At 41.1% G+C, this 24,869-nt stretch overlaps 1 protein-coding gene across 3 annotated transcripts in view; it reads right to left on the bottom strand.

Annotated features, from left to right (window-relative positions):
- Positions 1–1,166: 1,166 nt before the first annotated feature.
- LOC100486894 overlaps positions 1,167–24,869 on the bottom strand; it is a 67,451-nt gene continuing 43,748 nt past the window's right edge. For all 3 annotated transcript variants that reach the window (XM_031892405.1, XM_004916734.4, XM_004916733.4), the window contains one exon: positions 1,167–5,604. In XM_031892405.1, coding sequence (XP_031748265.1) covers positions 5,512–5,604 — 93 coding nt within the window. In that variant the 3' untranslated portion in view covers positions 1,167–5,511. The remainder of the gene's footprint in view (positions 5,605–24,869) is intronic.

Below are 24,869 nucleotides of genomic sequence, written 5' to 3'. Positions count from 1 at the left end.
CCAGTTGCAATGATTGGATAAGATTTATTTGGCTCAGCGTGTAGGTGGCTAAAACAGATGAAGATCTGCTTATTCATTTGTATGGTCAGATTCATAACAGGGCTACATACATGGCCTTAGCAGATATTGATTAGGAAGCTCAATGTTTTGGCCAAACACAGAGACCAACAAGATTTAGCTACTGTGTCATGCAAATTATTTTTCACATCACTAGTGCCCTGTATGTAATAAAACTCTGATCACTAATGCCATGACTGTATTTTAACTCTGATCACTGATACATCACTCTGAATCACTGAAAACACAATGAACACAGTGCAGTGAATCAATGAAGCAGCAAAGTATAAATACAGTAGATAAAGAAGAAAATAGCATAGGCTTCAGTGCAGTTATGGGAGTTTAATAGAAAAGACTGATAAAGCTGCAAAGATGCCCAATGGGCGAGGCAGGAAATGAGAGTGCAGATAACATGATGACACAATATTTTCTAGTGGAAGGTCTTTATTTATATGGGATATTTAAAAAGAAACTTTCATTTCTGCTTATTTTTGTTTATCATAATATCAGTTGCTGACTTTTGCCAGTTGGAATCATTTCCTATTTCTTCCACTCTCTAGAAGACGCTGCACAAATATAGCAAAGTCAAGGGCATTAATAAAGGGGGTGTGGTGATTGTGTTCCCAGTAGGACCCTGGGACCTTTGGAGTGCCAAAAGTCCAAAAAAGAATGTGCAATCCCACATACAGAGGGAGGGAGACATTAGATGGTGTGTGTGTGTGGGGGGGGGGGGGGGTAATTGTGAGAATTTATGGGGTCAAGATCACTCTAAGCTGTGCAATTGTGTGTGTGTGTACACAAATTTTGGGACCAGTGCACACAAACCGTGGTATGCAGAAAGGATTTTGTATAAAAACACATAATTTTGTACTGCGCACACAGCCCTTGCTGTAGGGAAAGAAAAGTTCATATAACAGGTAATGGCACTGGGTGATGGTACCATGAATGGGTGACCTAGAAGACGTTTGCATGTAGCTGCTTCACAAAGGGCTACACATGCATTGACAACTAGGCATTAAGTCCATAATGGGCCAAATTGCTTGACCACACAGCTGAGTGCAGGGGCACGCTCAATGCACCACATCACCAGACACAACCACAACACCATGTACAGCATAATAAGACAAATTTATTTTCATTAAGCACAAAACACATTCTTATCATACATTAAAAGAAAAAAAAACACAATAGTTGTTACCGTAGAATTTGCAAGTTAGTTTCACAGGCATAATATTTCAGACATAAATATATGCATTGTATATTATATTAGGCACACTACTGTCAGATCTGTCTTTAGAGGGTCCAAATAGGGGGACGTGGTGGAGTGGGGCCTATAGAGGTGCAGATAGGAGATGTGTGGGATTGTTTTGTATTTTCCCCAGGCCCAGCCCCTACTAAAGACATGATCCTTATGCGAATGTGGCAGCTTTCGACATCTCAGGCCTCATGCCGGCAAACTGTAAAAAGCCAGTGCAGGATTTACCCTTAAATATATCTCTTTATTCCTGCAGTGACAGTAAATGAGGCACTTTGAGGGCTATAAGCTGAACAGCTCATTAAAGGCACAACACCTTACAATGATCATCATTTCCTCCATGCTCGACGCCGGATGCAGCTGTGTTGGCAACTAAAGAGGAGCAGGCGTGCAACAGATGCAGCATTGCTAAGCATTTCACACAGGGGCCTGTAGAGCAGAATGGCACTGCTGCGAGGGCACGGCACATTCCGTGTGGAAAACAAGCATTCCTACTGTTGTCAGTTTCTATATTAACAATCTATTAATAATAACAGTGCTTAAGGTTTCTTCATACCATGCTGCAAACATCAGGATGAGCAGAATAAAGGGAAAATATACTTTTAAAAATGATTTTTTTCTTTCATTTATGTTTCTTTTACAGATGTTAACTTGCATACTTATTATTGTTTAAACACCTAAATAGAGACTGCCATATTGCTTGCCTTAACAAAGGCATTCTCCATAGACAACAAAGTTGAAAAGCACCACCACTTCGAGAGGACCAGGTTCTGGGGACTAATATTAATAGGTACTACTTATTTTACTCCAAAGTAGTTTAAGGCCTGTCTGTTGGTATGCTTGGCCTTGGCATGTGAAAAATACCTTAGCAGCATACCTTCCTAAATTTCCATTGGCAAACTAGGGGTTTTGGCAATGCCCTGATCTGCCCTGGCTACGCGCAGTTATGCAGACATGCTCTGATACACCTTACAACCTCATTCACTTTGTGGCGAGCCCCAGGCTTGGACTGGCAAATGCCCAAGGGCCTGTTCTAACACATTAATTATTTATTTGCACTGAAGAGGGGTGTTTGGGCCTTTTCTGAATCACAGTCTGGGCCTGGTAAGCTATATTTTCAGGTCCACAAATCAGTACTTTTCCCCCAAACAGGAGAAGAAAGACAAGCAATTTAGCAGCTTTCAATCATATACTTAACACCTTACAAAAGTATTCAGCCCCAGATGAATTCTCTCACGTAAGAGAATAATACAAAAACGAATAAGAGTTTACGACAAAGAGTTTAAATGTCCCAGTGGGCACTGTTGGTTTAGCTACATCATACTCCCCATAGAAAAGGGTGGCTTGCATGAGAAGCTACAGACACATTAACAATCACGATGGGGGAGTTGAGTAGTGGGCAATTGAGTAAAGGTGCACCAGCCAATCAAAAAACTATTTTGTATGAGAGGGGGTGCTGTATGGCGGCAGTTTATTAGCAGGGCCTGGGCTGATTGTTAAACTCCAGGGATTCAAAAGAAAACTTTTACAAGGTACTGAGTATATTATATATAAATATAGTTGGTACTTTAATGGGTATGGAAAGTGTGGTGCTTTTCATCCCTGTGCATTTCACCCAACTGAAAAGTGCCACGAGCCTCATGCTGTGATTCCTATTCACTCAAAGAGTAAACATCCACTACAGGCATTTTCTGGCCACAAGTGCTCTTTTGAGGTGTCAGGCATTCTGCATTTAATTGGGAGTAAAGTGTGGTGTAATGAAGTGATCGAAAATGTGTTGGATTAAAACAACCACACGCAAACCACAGGCAAATGCCAGAGGGGCAGCTGTAAGATGCCATAGACAGACACTGGGTTGGGGGGCTGTATTTAAATCTGTGTATTTAAAATTCCAGGTCCTATTTTGAAGGCCAATCTGGACCAATCCACAGGTGCTGCCAAGAGAAGCATGCTAACACAGGAAATGAGCAAGCATTCAATGATAACCAATTGGATTTTTTACGGATAGGTGTATCACAGTAATAAAATACATTAAACGTACAAATTTAGATCTGTAGCAAAGAAGCTCATTCCACAAAAGCTTTAAAACATAAAAAACATATTATTAAGCTGAATAGAAATATTTAGTAGTGTACCATTATAGGGTTGATAAATAATCTAAAGCAGGGGTAGCTACAAATCAAGGCCTGGGAGGGAGAAAAAATATGGGGCCACATCCCTAGTTGTTAAATTGTTATCATAAAGCACAGCAGCCAATTGGATAATGAATAACCCAAGTGCTCTACTGTATACAACCTGTGCTCTATAAGCAAATGGATTGTCAACAAGGCAGTAAAGAGTCTGGGCCTGTGGCAATGTCAATACTACTGATGGTGCTGGGGAAGCTGGGAGAGAGCTCATGATAGTGCAGCTGTCCATCGAGCATGATTGTGGAAGAACATGCACTGTGGAACTCCACTGGAACATGCTATTAGAGATTGCTCTGCTAATACAAGCCAGTCTAAAGATTGAGGAAAGGCCTAAGGTGGAAGGCACTACTGGAGGCTGCCAGTTGTCACAGCAGTCAGATTTCTCAGTGCCTGTGGCATGTTTCAACATGATTCAGCCCAACCATCATCCCCATGCCACTGAGCTCCCTCTCTCTGCCAGGATCCATTACCAACACTAATGGGGATGTTTCAACAATTATCAACTGCTTTTGTACCTTCCAATACGATGTGCATGTGGTTTAAATAGTTTTAATGGGTACTGCCGAGTTCTCCTGCTAAAATCTCCTTTCAACCATTTACTTTAGCTTTGGAGTTGGACGATCACGGATAATGCTGGGTCCTTTGTATATTCATAATAAACCCACAAACCTAGAATCTAAGGGGGCTGGCACATGTAAGGGGTTAAACTGCATCTTGTAGTATCATAATTAGCCAATATATTTATTCATATCCAACAAACCATCGCATGTGACACCGGCTGTAAAACTAGATCACCAACGATGATTTCTTAACAAGTCCAGTTGCTTTAGATTTATTTATATTAGATAGATCACCAACATTACTAGCTTTAGCCCATATCCTAGATAATCCAATGCCTCTAATTCACCAAAATCCTGCCCACTTTTGGGTAAGAACGTTTTATGTGGTCTGAGATTCCAGGCTGTCATGCCAAAATGGAGAGTATTGGATATGGTTAACCAATGACCTGGCATTGGGCAAAAACACTAAACCCTACAGAATAAGCTCCATATACAGCGCTGCTTATGGTTAGAAGCACTACTGTATACTCACTATATTAAGGCATTTTGGGCTGCTGAAAGAGCAGGGACAGTTCTAATCGAATCTATTAAAGGCTAATGGCACACAAGCCGGAACACAAAACGGCAATAAAACACCAGGAATGGCTTCACGTTATAGGAGAAGGGTACCTATCCCTCAGGGCTGTGTTGCAGAATAGTATTTAGTACCGGGGGATCACTATATTGGCTATGAGCAGTCTCACTGCACCAGCCACATCCCTGATGACACTATGAATTGAAAGACCACAACCATTCTGGCTTCTTGCAAAAACAATTATAACACAATAGAAAATCTATGGGAAGTTCTAAAGATGTTTATGGGCAGCCTACCATGGACATTGACACAGGCAGCTAATATAAAGCTTAGCCACTAACACCTAGGGGGTAAATGTTAAAGGAAAAAAAACACATTCATAAATCTTACGCAAGGCATAAGGGAAAACAGAACATTAAGCTGTAGCACCCATTAAATTGGATTTAGTGGTTTTATGGCCCATGGGAGCTACCATTTACCAAATCTTGTTGGGGGGGGGGGTGTATTTCTACTTTCTTTTCAGCATGACAATTCCCATAGATAATAATAAAACTGCAGATATACTATTGCCTTTAATTGTTATTTGTTAATATCCTATGCACTTAGCCAAGGGAGAACAAGGCAGCATTCTGTTTATAAGGGATACGGCTACAATAATCTAAATCCAGCTTTGTTCTTGGAATTTACAGGACTGTGTGCTGTGGGGGAATTGGGGATGGAAAATGGTTTCAATTATCTACAAGTTAAACCAGCATACACGGCTAGTGTATTTAATGCATCTCAATAGTCAGCTTTACTGTCAGTAATCTTCTTGTCCAGATAAACGTCAATTCCAGCAGAATCTTCCCCCCAAGGGGAATCCGAAGCAGAGAGGAGTCAGCCAAGCTGCTTCGTGCTCCACCAAGCCAGCAACATGGCGCCACCCGTGATTAATCCGCCCCACAGTAGGTTGTGCAGGAAGCGCATTGGCTGAGGGGAAAGGAAAAAAAAAAAGCTGTCAATTTATATTGTTTAATTTGCTGATATTGTTAAGCTATAGTGTACCTGAAAATTCTGTTATATGGGGGTGTTCCTTATACAAAGAGGTGCTTTGCTTCTGTTGATGCAGTTATACCATGTGACACACAAAAGGTAGCGATTTATATAGGGTGTTTCTCATTTGTGGTCCTCACCCTGGCCTGAACTGGGATATAAAATGGGCCTTGGCATCTTAAATACACAGAGGCCCAAACAGCCCGCCACCAGCCCAATAAATAGTGACTGTCTATGGCATCTTACAGCAGCCCCTCTAGCATTTGCCAGAACCTACAGATTGCCAGTCCAGGCCTATCCTCACCCAATGGGATTTTCTAAACTGAACAATAGAGGATATTCAGCCAGATATTGGTTGGACAGCCTATATGGCCCAATAAACTGCATCTATGTATGTCTAGCTTCGGTTAATGCCAGACGAGGCGTAGGGTGGAAAAGCGCTTGCTGAAAATTCCACCCTATGCCTCCTACATGTGCCTGCACCCGAATGTATGGAATACGCTTGGGTGCAGGCACATGTAGCCGAAATATGCATAAAAAGCAAGACTTTCAAGCTCTCACGTTTTTATGCGTATTTCCGCTACATGTGCCTGCACCGGAGTGTATTCTATTCATTCGGGTGCAGGCACAAATAGGAGGTGTCTGCCTCGTCTGGCATTAGCCTTAACATGCTCTGGCTGAGCTAAATGGAATCTGCAAGTCTAACACAACTGGGAAGCTGGGGTTGGACATCCCGTTCCTCGAGCTGAAGTCCTATTGCAACACTTCCTTCCATACGGTCATGAACCCAATTATTCCACTGAAAGTGCAAGTCTGACTCAGCTAATGAGAACATGCCCTGCTTGTTAAATAAGCATAACAGTAAGGCCTGGTGCACAAGTCCTTCAAAGTCTGCAACACTGGGAAAATGGAGTGTTGAGTTATTGGGTTTTCCACTTTACTGCATACCATGGAATCCATCCGACCACAGAAAGAAGTGCCTGGAAGCTTCGACATGTTTGTGTTTTACAAAGAGGAAATGCTGCTCTCTAATAGCCTGTGTAGTTACATACCATTCCACGTACATTGTAGCTGGCCATACAAGGCAGGAATCAGTAATGCAGTGTGGACAATTCTGACCATACTGCCTGACAGCCTGGGCATCTAGCACCTCAGGATGAAAATTCCTGTCAATAGAACATTACAATTTGCTGGCCTAAACCTATGGAGCAATGCTGTGGATGCCCAAATCACACAATATCTGTTCATGGGTCTGTGAGCCCAAAGATCAGGCTAAACATTTAGGAAAGCAGTAAGCCTCCTCAGCTGGGCACTTCTGTAATTGAATTTTGATTTTAAAGATATTAGCAGTTTTATACTGATAACATCTGGCTGCAAAATAAGCATCTCTCTTCCCACTGGCATGTTTCTATGTTCCCCGTAATCATTTTTTTTTTTCAGTTTTTGTAAAGTTAGTGAGCACATCATAATTTATATCCACTTTTAGGACCTAATATTTAGCTTAGAAGGTTTAGATGGAGCTGGAGGGAAACAGCTGGAACCCTCTAGCTGTCAGCATGGTGCTAAATTCAAAGGGAAACCATTAAGGTAAGAACCCACAAAGTGATTCAATTGCCCACGGCAACTAATTACTCCAAAATGGCTTTCCACTGGCAACAATAGGAGTCGCTGGTGGAAATCCCTTTGCATCTCTTTGGTACTCTTTCTTTGTAAGCTCTTTTGGGCAGGGCTCTCTTCACCTCTTGTATCGGTTATTGATTGCTTTATATGTTACTCTGTATGTCCAATGTATGAAACCCACTTATTGTACAGCGCTGCGGAATATGTTGGCGCTTTATAAATAAATGTTAATAATAATAATCCGAAAAGTTACCTCCTTGAGGCAACTTCAGAAAACAAATCGATGTGAAGGGCTTTCCGCGGAGAGGTTTGTCGCCCACGATAATAGATATCCATTGCGGGCGACTGAACTGCTCCATGGGTTCTTACTAGGGATGCACCGAACCCACTTTTTTGGGTTCAACCAAACCCCCAAACCCACCCTGATGGATTCTGCCGAATCCTGAACCGAATCCAAATCCTAATTAGCATATGCTAGTTAGGCTTTGGGAATGGTTAAAAGTCACGTGCGGCGGAAAAAAAATCCCCCCTAAAATTGAACCCTTTCTGTATGCTAATTAGCACATGCTAATTTATGCTAATTAGGAATCGGATTTGGTTCACCGGGACTGTGGATTCGGCCAAAACCGAATCCATCAAAAAAAGGCTGGATTCGGTGCATCCCTATTTCTTACCCTTACAAATATGCATTGTGTTGGGGGAAGGATCGCTAGTGCAGGGATACATTTCCAATTTCAAAAATATGAAATTTACCAGTCCAGGAGCAGCTACTTCCATGTAAACTGCCGCCTCCAACAATATTCTCCACATGCCTCACTGCAAAAATGCCCGTGGCAAAGAGAAACTTCTAGAAGCATACAGAAGGAGGGACTGAGCTGCAGTTACTCACAGCAACCAACCAGCCCTTTGCTTTCATTCTGAAAATTCTAGGAGACAAAGTAACCCAATAACAATATTCCAATCTCTGTATATGTATACAAAGGTTATAGGGCATTCACATCAGTCCCTGCCCCAATTTTATGTTAGTAAATCAGCCCAGGGTGTGGTTTATTGTAATAGTGGCAATGAGTAAAAAGTGAAGTGTGGACATACCAGCGATACAAACTGGTTCTGTTCCCTTATGCTAAGCGGAAACAGTAATCATTATTTGCCTGGGGACTCTCTGCACTGTTTCCAATTAGCTTAAAAAAAAAAAAAAAAGATAATGATGCAGAACTAAGCAGCGCCAAGCAACATATCACTAGCCTTATATAACTAGCCCCTTCCTGAGATGTACAAAGCAAATGCTGCCCTGGTTTTCCTAAAAAATAAAGGCCCATAGCCACTGTGTTTATACCACCTAGAACAGTGCTGTCCAACTGGCGGCCCTCGACCCCCCTCTTTGTGGCCCCCCACCTGTCTGGCTGCTTTGATGTTTTACCCTTGTGTAAGATTTAAATGGTATCAGTACTGAGATTAACTGCCCCCCCTGCATGGTTCTCACCTCAGATTCAGGCTGTAATCCCCCTGTATTGTTTATACATGTAATCCCCTGTAGTGTTCACACCTTTTAATCTTTGCATTGTTCACCCCCTGCAGTGTTCACACCTCAGGCTTGGGCTGTAATCACCCACATTGTTCGTCTGTTCACACCTCAGACCTTTTATGTACTGCCTGGACTATGCTGCCTGTGTGTAGACAGCATAGGGTAGGCAGAGTATGGCACATAGGCATCATAGGGCAGGCAGAGTATGGCACACACAGGTAGCGTAGGCCAGGCAGAGTGCTGCCTGTGTGTGCCATACTCTTTCTACCCGATGCTGCCTGTGGGAGGTGAACCTGGCTGGGGTTTGTTCTGGGAGTTTGTTAGCAGTTGGAAATAGCCATTAAATGGTCCCTAAGGTGTGTAATTATATGCTGGGGGTTGCTGTGCTATTCACAGGGGAGGAGAAGTCATATGGATTTTAGGGTGTGTCTTAATATGACATAATATAATTATTTCACATATGAATGATGGTTGATATCCCTGCAGTGAGGACCAAGCATTTGGGTTTTTTCTGCACTAACACCATTGTGATAAAATGGGTGTGGTTTGCAGTGGGTGTGGTTTAAAAAGGGGGGGTGGTCAAAACTGGCTTCCATTAGCGGCCCTCCACCATGTATGCGTGAGAAATTCCGGCCCTCAGCACCGCAGAAGTTGGACAGCACTGACCTAGAAGGCTGCACTCTGTTCTTTAATGTGACATCCACACAGGGCTTATTATCGAATTGTAGCCATGGAACAACATCTGGCACATTACATTTCCATACCTCCCAACATTTGAAAATTGTAAAGAAGGACAAAAAGAAATGCTGTGCGTAGCACAGTGAAAATTTTTCCACCTTGGCCATTTTTTTTTTTTTTTGCAACCACTCCCATTTTACAAAATTTGCCAGGTTATTTAAAGTTTGAACACATTTCTGGTTTTGGGATCTTGTTTTGTGTGTTATTATAGTTTTGCTAAAATAGGTGAAATTGCCCTTTAAGATGCAAGAGTCAGTTCCCCCAAGAGACCAGTTTAGCTTATTAGTTACAATTATATCTAAGTCCAGGTGTTGAGCATTCTGCTCAAAAAACCTACTTGTTTAATTAAGTTTGAGAAACATTGTATCTTTTTAAGTGTAAAGGGCGATCAAAGGGAAATGAGGGACTTTTCAATAAAAATCCAGAACTGCGGCTGATCTGTTAAAATCAAGACAGACTGCAGAAATTGGGACAGTCGGGAGGTATGCATTTCTGTAGAAGCAATCGGACATTTGCTCTCATTATTTTAACGCCCCTTTACAGATCAAAGCTTATTATTGATCAGCTCATGGGGATTTCCAGATTGATGTTGACCTTTGATGTTCCTTCTCATTAGAGGGCTCTTTTCTGAACAAAGGTGCAAAATACAAGAAGCAGGCTCAATATGCTGAAACGAGCACCCCTACTACATAAGGGCCAGGACATGGGCACCCCCATGTTTCATTCGCAAAATGCTTACTAGGAACCCCAACATGCTTCTGTTTGCCCTGCTACAAGGGCAAAGCTTTGAAACTAAATGGTGATACCATGGGTAATTGTCCCCATGGGTGCTCTGTACCCGAGAATCATTCATTAAACAGTGTGAATGCAATGTGCATCCAAAGCCCAAGTATAAGTGTTGTCCTATAAAGTTACAGTGATATTAAAGGGCAACTGCCCTTGATCTGTTGAATGTATATTAATTTCCTTTCCTTTTTCTCTTTTTTTTACAATAAAGTTAACTCCCTAGATTTTTTCATAGCCAGCTTATCACACAACCATGGTTCCTCCCCTAAAGCATAGGGACTCTTTTACACCAAGCATCCTCTGTGTGATAACCAACACTTAGGGCTCTGGCACATGAGGAGATTTGTCGCCTGCGTTTTTTCCCCCTGGCACTTTGGCGACAAGTTGCCACAACAATACCCACGAAGAGATTTCATGCGAGTTGAGCTCCAGGCGATCAACAGTTAACCCCCCCTCATGTTTACTCAAGTCGCTCAGAAAAGGGTCTGTATGCGATTTGAAACAGCAGGCGTCTTGTCGCTCGTATTGTCGCCAAATCGCTCTTTTAAAAATCGCCGGCGACAAATCTCCTCGTGTGCCAGAGCCCTTACTCTCTCAGTTTGGCAACCCAGGTCTGAATTCTGTTCCAGAGCAGGCTTAACCACATGCAATCCATGGACAGACATGCTGAATCAGCCTGAGTGTAGGGGGCGGCTGACTGCAAGCTAAGTTAAGCATTACAGAGCAAATATACTGCTGTTCACACTCAGCTATATATGGCCAACCTATCTTGCATCCAAAAATTACAACTTTCTGTATTTACAAATGTAATCAGAGGAAATTCAGTTTATTCTGTGATGACACCAGTCTAGCGTCCCTTGTCCCGAATTGTCCTGGGTTAAATGATAAACTGCAGATAACTGCCCTTTTTCCATAATACTCAAAAAGGGACAGCACCAAACACATGTGGTTTTAGACATCAGCTGAGTACATGCTCCCCAGTGAATTGCAGCACAATGAAGAGGCGAGTACTTGGCTATTTCCAGCCTACTGCATAAACAGCCAAGTGCAAAGCTGATAAAGACGGTGGGAGCTGGAGAAAGATTATACAGATGTTGAACAAACCATAACGTGCTTCATTCTTAACCTCTGAAATCATCTATGATCATGCTGGATGCGTCGGGATGGTTTCATCTTTCTGTTTTAAAATGTTTCCAGCTCCCTGTGCTGTGTTTACATTATGTCGGCAGCTTCCTGAGAGGCACCATACCTGCACAAAAATACTGATCAAAACTGCTGAAGACTACATAATCCCAAGCCAATTTTTCTTATTTTTTTTAATCATTTTCAATATTTGGCAAGGATGTTTCAAATCCATAATATTTAGATTGGCGAACTGATTTCAAACCCTGATTTGTAAACTTAGTTTTGAGAATAACTTAAGTTACATCATCAGACAATGAAGAATTGTCCAATTCAGTTGTCTAGAGCTTCAGTGTAGGGGGGCAATAACCAAAAATTGCTTAATTATCTTGCATAATCTTAAGTAATTCCCCCGGCAACAATTGATAAACTAATACTGAATATACTCTATTCTAACTGTACTTAGATAAATCTTGATCAAGTTCAATGGAAGAATTTATTCTCCACAATTGCTGTAATTTTATTAAATGTTACCATTCCATGCAGTCATTTGAGAAATCAGGTGACATCTCAGAAAAACCCAAATACTTTAGCTAATATCCAGTTCCCATTCATTTCATTGATACATCAGTATCAAATTAGGATTTGAAAGTAGTAGTAGTATGTGGTATTGGATACTCCTAAATAGAATAATGCCATTTTAATGCCAATGAATGGACAATTCTTCCTGTTACAGGTAGAGCTGCATTATTTCTGGTCATGTGAGCACACAGCTCACAGATCACTAAAAAAAACATGGTGGACCAAGGTAAAGGATGTAAAAGGGCAATATTCACTGATATAAATTCCAGTTTGGTGAGATTCTTTAATAGGTCATTTAACATAACATAAACTACTGTACTGTATTCATTCTGGGGTACAGTTTTCCTTGAAAAAGAAATTTACATGGACCTTAAGGGTAAGGACCCACAGAGCACTTCAGTCGCCCGCAATAGATCTCTGCTGTCGTGGTTGACTAACCACTCCAAAATGGCCCAAAAACTGCTCAGTGGGTCCTTACCCTTAACAAATGTGCCCCTGCTAATCCCTGTACATAAAAAGTGCTTCTACTAAAATAATACATCAAATCCATAATTTCTGGATTTGGTCAAGAATCACATAATATTTAGCCAATACCAAACAAAATTCGTATTATCCTTATCATCAAATCTGAATTTTCTCCATCAGCTTTACAAATACATGCAGGGACAAAACTATGGGTAGGCAATAGAGGTGGCTGGCTAGGGCACAACCTGGAGTGAGAGCTACAAGATAGGGACCAGTGGGGGAGGTTAGGAACAAAGTCACTTTCAGGGAAGGAAATAAGCAGCAGGGTTGGGCCAGGGGGTGCCCGGTGTCTTTATTTAGTTGAGCTAAGCACTAAGAATCTGGCTAAAATCTACTGTTAATAACTGTGTACAGTCAATTATCAAAAACCATAGGGTCAAAGACCATAAGGCTGGAATAACAGTGGCACAGCTCTATATTGCTGACTTGTGCCTTCCTGTACATGGAAGAATGTATGGCCAGCTTTAGGGAGCTCCAAAAGGTCACAGGGAGTTTGCATTAGTCCACTGAGCCGCTCCTTTTGTTAAAACTAGTCCTGCCTTTGATACCTAACAGGCTTATATGCCCAAGACAAAAGAAGCTATTAGGTTTACCCCTTCAGGTAAGCACAAAACCAAATAAATGAGATTCCCAGCATTCTTGATTAAGGAATGTTGAGACTGGGAGGCAATAAGGCCAATGGGATTCTTTTAGAAATAGAATAAGACTTACAAAGGACACATAAAGGGGATAAAGTAAAATGTTGCACATTCCCAGGAAGCAGAACAAACATACCAGTACAAGTGCCTGATCTGGCAATAATATAGGAGAAGATACCTATCCATAAATATACTTCAGCTGTACAAAGCAGCAGGAGAATTGAAACAAGAATCTGGAAGAATCCTGCCCAGCACTAGCCTAGAAGGAATTTGGAGTTTGTTTGCTTAGCTGTCTTTTTTTTTTTGTCTTTTTCACTGTTTACTTATACTCTCTGAGATTTAATGGCTTTCGTTTGGGCCTAGAGGAGCAGGTAGATAGTTGGATGTACTCACAGGCTGACAATATGACTGTTTGCTTCTTGTTGTGCAGGGTGCAGGCACAAAAAGCCAAACACCGAATCTTGAGGGTGGATTTAATGCTTCCGGGTTCAGGCACAACAAGAGCATTTTTTAAGCATATGGGCATTTTGTCAGCCTGCACTTATCTACAGGCTGACAATACACCTGTGGGGCCTTACCCTTAGAATAACTGCTGAGCATACTTGTGATACAAAACGATGTAATGCTACTTAAAATGAACACTAGTGTGATTCCAACTGGCCATGCCTAGGCTTATAAAGCCAACAATTCTGTAGGGAAGCACAGAAGTGGTACCTTCAATAAAGTAGATTAAAGTGCAAATGTGCCAATATTATTGCTTCATGTGAGTTCTCAAATCTTTCCCATGCAAACCCATGCAGGCGTAGGTAATTAAAATATCACACTCTGGCTGAGTCACCTACTCACCAGATGCATTTATAACCAGGCCAAACAATCTTTCATCAGGGACCTTCTGTGTATGTGTATGTTGATACTCACTGAAAACAAAGGGCATCAAAATAGTGTTTTAATAAAAAATAAATAGAAACACAAATGGGATACTCGCAAAGAGAGATCCATATAAGCCATATTCTCTAAAATCCTGGAAACTTCTGTGATCCTCTATGTATTTCACGTGGTACGCCTCCTGTTCAAATGTTCAGCTTCCATGTTTATGTTCTGTTAGGTTCTTTTCAACCTTGCCTTCTCCTATATTTTTAGTAGTTATGAAGCACTGTAGTAATATTGTAGAATTGCTAGTTTTATTTCCCATTTTTTTAAACCCCCCTCAACCCACACCCCAGCTAATTCAACTTTCAGCACCTACCACCAGTCTTCCTGATAGTTTTCATTCAATTTGGGGTCAAATAAACTTTTATTATTACCCATTACCCAGAAAAAATGAAACAACCAGAAGCAGGAAAAGGCCTGTGAAACTAGGTGTCTCTGCACTTCCTTCTCCGGTATCCTGTTTTGGAAGGGATAAGGGCTGGACCACTGTGTAAGCATTTAGGAGGTTGCGCTGTGGCAGGTAGTGAGAAAGCGTTGAGGCACGCTAGAGCACACCAGAAAAGACATGCCCCAGGCAGTGAAAAACAGCTTGGGAGAAAACCAGGAGAGACATAGGAATGTAAGTATTTATTAGAATATCATTTACAGTCTGGGCCTTAGAAAATGGTCAAACATTATATACCTATAAACACTATTTTATGGTGCCCTTAGATAACTTCTGTGCTTAGTGATGTCAATTTTATCACAGTGCCACTATTAAAAATGCCAAACTACTTTCACTAAATGCCAAGGGCACGTTACACCTGCCTTGCCCAGGCAGTAAAGCCAGGGTTCCCTTTACATTTTGCACCTACAGGAGCTTCTATTTGAAGCATCTAAATTGCGTGTAAATACTTCTAAAGATACAACATACTTATAAAGATAGACGGATTTCATATTAAAGGATTAGGAAATTAAAAGGGGGCTATGGGTGGAAACAATGGTAGAATTTGTGAAATGCACAAAAAATATACCCAAGCATTATACAGTACTTGCCCAGATCACACACAATCATTAGAAATTAGCCTAAAAACAATTAGAGAACATGGTCCCGTATTTGATCCAATCCATGGGCCAAAAACCTGCAAGGAGAGGCCTAACATGAGTGGCCAAACATCAGCTGTATATTGAGTAAGTCTGAGATCCTGAGGAGGAGAAGACAACATAGACAATATGAAATGACAATTTTGGAACCAAATGGAGAGCCCCAAGTGTCCGCAGTTCTGTTATTCCTGAAGTATATATGCAACCCATGCACAACTGCATTTCTTTTGTACAATCTATTTAGTACTTTATGAAGAATATGGCTCCCATTTATATAGAGATATATATATATAAATGCAAATATTTTATGCCCAAAATAACCCCCATAAACTGCTGTAAATATAAGTGACTCTGTAACTATAAATAGAATCAAATTTTGCATTAAAAAAGCCTAACAAGATAGCAATCATTTCCCACCCTCTTCATGTTGCAAATATTCTCAGTACCGTTCTATGGACACTGACAGTGCTATATAAGGATAAAGATATTAGAGAGGGCATTACGTCAGCCCCAGAGGAATTCCTCCTGCAAAGAGCTGAATGTGATGTGGTCACGGTTAAACTCACAATATGTCAGAAAGGAAAGGAGAAACCCAAATTGCAGAGTAATTGATTAACAACATCTGGAATGCGGCCAGCGGTAGGCGAGATACAACAGCCAGCATTTTCATTGCTCTTATGGAAAGCTAAAAGGAGGAGAGGCCAGAGGTTGGCTCATTCAGGGAGAAATTGGAGGTGCCTGTGCTTGTTTCACCTTCCATGGACTTATTTGCTTCCACTGGCAGATCAGGCTGTGTTGCTGTTCTTAATTAGAAAAGAATGTAGCCAATCAAAGCAGTCTTTTTCTTGATCTTGTGATGCCAGCAACCAGAAAGCAGATAAAAGACCACCCCACCTTAGAAGGAATGTCCAAATGCCTCAAACTGCACACCAATAACACAAAAAACATACATTGTTTTAGGATTTTAATCCTTCTAGTTAAATGTAAGCTGATCATTCCCATTAAAGGAGTTGTTCACCTTTGGGTTAACTTTTACTATGACTTTTGAGTGCTATTCTGCAATTGGTCTTCATTTTTCATTATTGGTAGTTTTATCATTGTTTTACTTTTTTTGTTCCACAGCTCTCCAGTTTGGAATTTCAGCAGTTACATGGTTGCTGGGGTTCAATTTACCTTAGTAACCAGGGAGTGGTTTGAGAGAGTGACTGACTGATACATGAACAGTAGAGGGGCTGAATAGAAAGATAAGTAATAAAAAGTAGCAATAACAAAATTGTAGCTTTACAGTGCAGTAGCTTTTTCACTGTGGGGGTCAATGACTCCCATTTGAAAGCTGGAAAGAAGCAGAAGGCAGCAAATAATTTAAAAATGATAGGAGATATAAAATGAAGACTGAAAAGTTGCTTACAATTGCCCATTCCATAACATATTAAAACCTAACTTGAAAGTGAACCACCCCTTTAAATATTAGAGAAACATACATTCAACTATTCATGGCCTCCCATGTCTAAAACCCCCAAAGAAGACGATCTATTCTGCAAATACGAATTCCAGCTGTCGCTCCTGCGATTAGCTTGTGTATTAAAATTCTGTTTTTGACCTTCAGCTTAACTTCGGATTCTGCTTATACTTACTGACCTTGGGCATAACATTTGACTTTGCATGAACTCAACCTGCCCCGACTATTTGCCTGTTTATGACCACGCTTTTGCTCTATCTGGCTTGAATTCTGACATACTTTAGATTAATATTCTCCTGCTCCTTCTGCCTTCAGACACTCTGCACATAATTGAGTTCCGTTAACAGGTATTCATTACATTATAACCAGGCCAAAATAATGGCGCCTAAAGAATAGTCATCATTCATTCAAGCCCTCACACAGCAGATTGTTGCTCTGACCAAGGCGATACCAGGTATGCAAGGACAATTACGGGATCTCTGGGATTCTTCAGCTTCTCCTGCTGCTGCCTCTTCCAGGCCCTTGGCTCCTCCTCCTCCTACAGATCCTGTTGATGGGGCTTCTGCATATCCTGCACTCAAGGTGCCTATACCTGATTACATCCCTGATACTCTATGGAATGATCAGGCTTTAAAATATCAGCTTTGTTTTGGCTTAACACAACTCCTTAAAGATAACGTTGCTCGAGTCGGGATACCAGAGACTTTGGAGGGGTTAAATCAGCTGTCTTGTTAGATTGATAGAAGACTTAGAGAGAGGCGTCAGTGGTTCTTTAACTATAATTATTTCTTATATTTATTTTGTAATCTTGATTTTATGTATATATTGTGTGATGCGTTTTTTCTTATTTCATATGTGTGGGAGGTAAGGGTTAATGTGATTTGGTAGTAATTGTTGTGATCTGTAGGGTATATATTACTCCGCCCTTGTAAGGACTTTTAATGCTTCTGAGGAAGTGGCGGGATGCCATCCTTCGGATGTACATGTGCTTTTTAGAGATGATGGAATAAAGACTGTTGTTTACTTTTATCCTTGTGGTGCTCCGCTAATTTTTCTACTTCTCCTTACTGTTGGGACCATCTGGGAGTTGGTCCGCGAGTAGCACACTTGGGCTTGAGCGGTAAGTGCTTTGTACTTTGTAAAATAATTACCAAAGGGAAAAAATACAATAAAGCAGTCCCTTATAGGATCCTGTTCCACAATAACTCCTTTCAGGAAACCTTTCATAAATTGATTCAACCACTAGATTTCAAAAGCCAGTAAATTTAGGGGGATAGGCTATATCCCAGAACATTCAGTTATGCGTAAGTGTTTCAAGTGTGTTTTGCACAATTTCCCATGGAGGAAAAAGCACCTTGTGTGCCATAACCCTTATAGCCATTAGAGCTGTCAACCCCCCCCCTTTTCTTCGGGAGTTACCCAACTTTGGTGGCTCTCCCTGTTCTCCCATCCCCCAGCAGCATTCTCACGATGTTTCCAAAGTCTTGCAAGCATTGTTACATAGGGTTGTTACATAGGGTTGAAAAAAGACCAGAGTCCATCAAGTTCAACCTTCCAAGTAAACCCAGCACCCACAAACCCATACTGACCTACCTAAACACCATATATAAACCATATATACCAACATCAATACTAACTGTAGATTTTAGTATCACAATAGCCTTGGATACTATGCTTGTTCAAGAACTCATCCAGGCCCCTCTTATAGGCATTAACAGAATCTGCCATCACAACCCCACTGGGAAGGGATTTCCCCAACCTCACTGCCCTCACTGTGAAAACCCCCTACACGGTTTTAAATGAAAGTATATTGTGATACTAAAATCTACAGTTAGTATTGATTTGGTATATATAGTTTATGTATATGAGTGTATAGATAGGTCAGTATGGTTCTGTATGTGAGTGTATAGATAGGTCGGTATGGGTCTGTATGTGAGTGGATAGATAGGTCAGTATGGGTCTGTATGTGAGTGGATAGATAGGTCAGTATGGGTCTGTATGTGAGTGGATAGATAGGTCAGTATGGGTCTGTATGTGAGTGTATATATAGGTCAGTATAGGTCTGTATGTGAGTGGATAGATAGGTCAGTATGGGTCTGTATGTGAGTGTATAGATAGGTCAGTATAGGTCTGTATGTGAGTGGATAGATAGGTCAGTATGGGTCTGTATGTGAGTGGATAGATAGGTCAGTATGGGTCTGTATGTGAGTGGATAGATAGGTCAGTATGGGTCTGTATGTGAGTGGATAGATAGGTCAGTATGGGTCTACCAGTTTAGTTGCAGTCTCTGCACTCTCTCCAGCTCATTAATATCCTTCTTAAGGACTGGAGCCCAAAACTGCACTGCATACTCAAGGTGAGGCCTTACCAGAGATTTTTAAAGAGGCAAAATTATGTTTTCTTGAGTCAATGCCCTTTTTTATACAAGACAGCACTTTATTTGCTTTAGTAGCCACAGAATGACACTGCCTGGAATTAGACAACTTGTTATCTACAAAAATCCCCAGATCCTTCTCAATTAAGGATCCCCCAACACACTACCATTTAGTAACTCATGTTTATATTATTTCTACCAGAGTGCATAACTCTTCAACACTGAACCTCCTTTTCCATTTTGCTGCCCAATTTTCCAGTTGTGTCAAATCGCTCTGCAAAGCGGCAGCATCCTGCATGGAGCTTATAGTTTTGCACAATTTAGTATTATCAGCAAAAATAGAAAGAGTACTCTCTATGCCCACCTCCAGGTCATTAATAAACAAGCTAAAAATCAAAGGACCAAGGACTGACCCCTGTGGGACTCCACTAACAACACTGGCCCAATTAGAAAATGTTCCATTTACCACCACTCTTTGTAATCTATCCTTCAGCCAGTTCTCTATCCAAGTACAAATATTAAAAAATTTTTTAAATGATTTTTAAAAATCATTAAAAAAAGAGCGTTTTGGGGCTTCAGGATTCTCAAAATTAATATTACACGAAAGACTGTGTTGACTTCTTTTGAGAAGAGACAATGATAAAATGATAAAGAAATGATAATATCTAATAAAAAAAAAAAAAAGGTATGTACTCAAAAGCTGGATTCAAAAGAATTACAATCATTCTCCCTACAACACAGAGGAAAAAAAAATAAACATTGGGATTTAGAGCAACACAATGTGCTACATGCAGAGAAACAGGAATGTAGAAAATGTAGTTGTAGCCCCTCTGCTCTGCATGCGGCCAGCTGCTAGATTAAACAGTGACGTAATGTCAAAGGACAAGATATTATCATTCTTGAAATGCAAATGATGGATCTGTAGGACACTACCAAAGAACAGTCCACCAGAAAATCAAACGATAAGCAATGACCTGCTTCAAAGATGTATGGCCTTGGGCCATAGTCGTTATCAGTTGTTCACTAGCCACTGAATGATGCTTGGGTAAAGTCATCTCCTTAATGGCCCCAGGAGCACAGTACAATGTTTTGTCCGGACAGGAAAAGTGTTTAGTTAAAAGGCAAACACATTCCTCTGGCCATATGTTATTGATCTCTGCTATTACTTACATCATTAGGTGCCCTGAGTGCGTTTAGTGTACGTATTATATACAGAGTAATAGAAGATCAGCACTCTGGTGTAAAAAGCTGGCTGTAAACAACAATATCAAATGGCTTGGAGAAGTCTCTAAATTAGCTAATCTTCGCTCAATTTCATAACCTCTGGGTCAAGGATCGGATCTGCAGACCCATATTAATATGTCAATGTAGCCCTTGTCCAGTGGGATTTGCTAACCCGCCTGATGGATATCTGGCTAATTTTTGTCCAGAAATTAGATAGTAGGCCATTGCAAAGGCTGCATTTATGGGCCAATAATCTACAAATACATTTGGGAGAGTCCCCCTAAAAATCCATCCTTTCCACCTTTCAGATCAGGTATGATTGAAGCAGGTTCCAGTAGACACAGATGTTTTATGAAGTCCACATGAACTTTAACTAGAACTTTGCTCCAAAACAGGAACCCTGGGAAGAACCCCAATTCTTGCGCCTAAATTCTCCATTTATATTGAATACCCTATATTCACTAATATATACTTATAATGTCCAAAGACTTGGGTGGGGTCTCTTTTTGTTTTGTTTTGCACACTCTCTCTTTGATTCTCTGTTTCTTTCCCACAAGGATTTATAAAGGCAAGCTTTTTCAGTCTGGTGCACACAGAACATTCTAACAGACTTTATTTTGGTATAAATCTTGGAGGGGAGGCAGCTCTTACCATGCACCTCTGTTTTACACAGACATTCCAGTGAGCGCTTCCCTAAATAATGGGACCTCCCAACAGCCCTGGCACCCAGAACTATAGCCGACAACTCCAGTGGTTAATAAACCCTTTTTTACACAGACAGACAACAAATCAGTAGCACTGACAGATTATATAGAGCTATGAATAATCATCTACAAAGTCAACCAGTGTCAAAAGCGGTGCTGTGTTTAAAGGGCCACACTGTGAAGCTGTAAAGTAGTATGCAGAAAGGATGTACAAAATTGGTCCTTTAATGATATAGTGCCGATATATTTAGCAGTGCTTTACAGAGATTCTTTTTTGAACACTAATGAACTACAGCAGTACATTTTTTGAACTTTTGGTTAAAGTTCTCTTTTGAGGTCATGGTCGTCTTGGATCATAACACATTAATAATCAACCACTTAGCCACAGTTCCAAGGATATCGAAAACAGCAAATATTAATTCCAAATACCTAGAGGTGGACATAAAAGCTGCCTCTTCTGTCCTTCTGAACCAAGGTGTTTATGAGGACTTAAACAAGCCTGCACAACCCATATCAGGCCAAAAATTTAGCAGATATATATTGAGCAGGTTTCAAGATCTCTTCAGGGCCAGGACCGTATTAGCTTGTTGATGCAGTCCTTGGGGCCAAATGATTGGATCAGCATATTGCAATAAAAGGGAAGTTTGTTTAGTGTATGGCCAGCTTTACTGTGCTTCAAGCTTCAAGTATATCTATGAGTAAAAACAGACATTAACCCCCAAATATCACCCAAATAAGGCTTCAAGATGAGCTCCACCTTCAGCCAGAGTTTGGGAAACACTGCACTGTGGTTATTTTAATCAGAAGCCAGAGGAGCTGTTGTAAGATCTTAAAGACAGTCACTTTTTGGACTGATGGGGGCTGTTTGGGCCTCTGTTACTGGAAATGGCAGGGTCGTTGTGAATCCCAGTCTGGTTCTGTTGAGGAGGTTTCAAAAATAAGTGGATCTTTCACCTACTGTGAGCTGGGCAATTGTGGGCTAAAGGCACAGTTTGACCCTCTAGGCAACTACAGGATAATAACGTATGTAACTGCAGGCCGTGGGGAGAGGACCGACATCAATGAGCTGATGCAGTCTTTCTCCCAACAGGAAGTTCTGGACAATTTTCGGTCAGATATTGGTTGCATGGGCCTCCATACACGCGACAATAAGCAGAAGGACCAAGTGAGCAGCTGTTTTTATCAGGGGTGTATGGCCATCTTTAATCACTTTTGTGCAGGGCCCTATCTAGCTTTTGTATAGGTTATTGGTTGTTCTTGTATATAATCTGTATGTTCGATGTATATGCCATTTATTGCACAACTCTGTAAAATATTGCACTTTATATATAATAATCTGTGCGGTGCTAACGCATTTCTTTATACTGAAGATCTGCGGGTCATATTAATAACAAAAGGCTTTAATATTTATTGACACCTGATAATGAACAGAAAGAAGCAGTAAATGCCCATGGGTTACAGTACAGGAAAGACAAATATCTACAAAATGTCTCTGGCCTTCTTTAGATGCACAGACAGTTCATTTAAACAGTTGCACCAAACTGACACTGCTTGGTCCCATAGCAACAAAACACACACTCAAATGCTTTTCATAAAAATAGACATTCATTCAGGGTGGCCAGGCCTCACAAAATAAAAATTGTGACTTAAGGGATGGTGAACAGAAGTTTATTTCAAGATTTTTCCACACAATTTAACACATACAAATGCATCCCCCCTATCTATATATAATTGCTTATTACAATATATAGGGTAGTAAAACACCTGGAATTTCCCTTGTATTGACTTTGAAAGTTAACTGCTTGGGACCTAGAGGAGAACTCTTAACAGGAGCCAATAAATGTCCCCCAATGTTTACTGGCCCGGTGTGATTAGTTGTTGCTCGGGACACCCAGCTTTAAAGCCGCCAATTAAGACACTAATTAAAGGTGATACCAACTGGCTCATGAAAACAATGGTGAGAACTTTGTAGAACACGTTCCCACAGGGTGTTGATAATTCAGTCTGCTAAAAAATACTAACGGGGACATTAAAACATATGAACTAAAACATGGAATGGTATGTTCCTTGCTCAATACACCTGACATTGCCCCTAAATGTGATCCCTAAGAACCTGCATGTGTTTGCGTAAGAATCTCATGAAAATTGACTGTTGTGTTTTTAGGTATTTCCCAAAGGAAGCAATAGGGAGCCTGACACTAAGTACTTAATGTGTAAAATTTGTTCCGTGTGCCATAGGCGAAATATGTCAACCCTGCAATACAGATTCTGCCTAGGGTCCTGCCTAATATGTTATATTTTGTGTAAAAGGGAGATCTTCTCCCCTGCAGGCTTCCGACTATATGTATCACCTCTCACTACAGCATGTCTCACTGATAAGAAGTGCTGACAAAGCACTGACTGATGATAAATGGGCCGTTCCAGGTGAGAGCCAGTAAGTCAAGGCACGCCTTGCCCAAGAATTAGCACAGATATATTTCACACTGACAAGCAAGGTACTCAATTCAGCTGTTAAGAGAATTCCGGGATTTGGGGCACAAGACATGTTTTCCTGATTCCACTGTATAAAACTAACTAACCTTCCTAATGCCGCAACCCTTTAATACAGTTCCTCATGTTGTGGTGACCCCCAACCATAGAGGAGCGGTGTCTCGGTTCCTAAGACCATCGGAAATATGTGTTTTCTGATGGTCTTAGGCGACCCCTGTGAAAGGGTCATTCAACCCCCAAAGGGGTCCCAACCCACAGGTTGAGAACCGCTGGTATAAGATGAACAAAAACTGTATAGAATTAAAGGAAGTATACCCCCAGGCCCATAGACTTTCGCACACCTCCTTCTGCCTTGTCCAGATTAATTCAAGTGGAGCCGAGGACAGTCTTATGACTGCTGTGCATTTGATGCATTTACTTGTGAGAGATGAAGGTGGATTTTCCTCTTGAATTTGAAGTGCACACTCTAAGGGGGGGGGAACTGGCAGCACTGAGGGCGGCTGTAAAAGTGAGGGAGGACAGGAGGCTCACAGAACAACCACTGGCAGGGGACAGTGTAGTGGGGGGGTAGAGAAGGGACAGTGCAGGTTATTGAGGGAGACAAGTTTGTAACAGTCAAGAAGTAGGGGATGGAAAGGGTAGTTGCTTGTATGGAGCAGGCTGACTCTCAGAGCACCCTGGGGGGCAGCACCTCTAATAAAGGTGGGGGGAGTAGTGCTAGGAAAGGGTAATTAGTTGCAAGGACCCTACACGCCGAACTGTATGTACCATGCCTGGTGCTAGGGTTCGGCATGTGGTGGAACTAGCAGACAGATTAATGGGAGGGGCTGGGGAAGACCCGTCTGTCTTGGTACACAGTGGTATCAATAACAAAATTAAGTGGGGATAGTCCTCAAGGAGAATAATGAAAAATTAGGCAAAAAGTTGAGGGAGAGAACTGGGCTGATTTTTCAGTCGTCTACAGGCTCTTTGCCAGGGATGGGCTGTGGGTTTGGGGCAAGTGATAATAATGGGGGATTTTAATTACCCTGATATTGACTGGATCAAAAGTACTGACAGGACAGTTAATGGGAACAAGTTTATAAACTTGTTGCATAACAACTTTATGTCACAGGTTGTTAAGGAGCCAACCAGAAACCATGTTATACTGGATCTAGTGATCGCTAACGACCCAAAACATATAGCAAATGTGCAAGTGGTTGAACCCCTGGGTAATAGTGACCATAATATTATTTCATTTGATGCTTGGTGCAAAAAAACAAATATACGCTGACCTTGAATTGTAAAAAAAACAAATTTTAGATCCTTAAGGGCAGTGCTTCAGAGTATAGATTTGGGCATCATGTTTTCTGCTAAAAACACAGAACAGAAATAGCTGTCATTTAAAATTATATTAAATCTT

The sequence above is a fragment of the Xenopus tropicalis genome, chromosome 8 (genome assembly GCF_000004195.4).
Source record: "Xenopus tropicalis strain Nigerian chromosome 8, UCB_Xtro_10.0, whole genome shotgun sequence".
In the NCBI taxonomy this organism is placed as follows: Eukaryota; Metazoa; Chordata; class Amphibia; order Anura; family Pipidae; genus Xenopus; species Xenopus tropicalis.
This window is presented reverse-complemented; position numbering and strand designations above follow the sequence as displayed.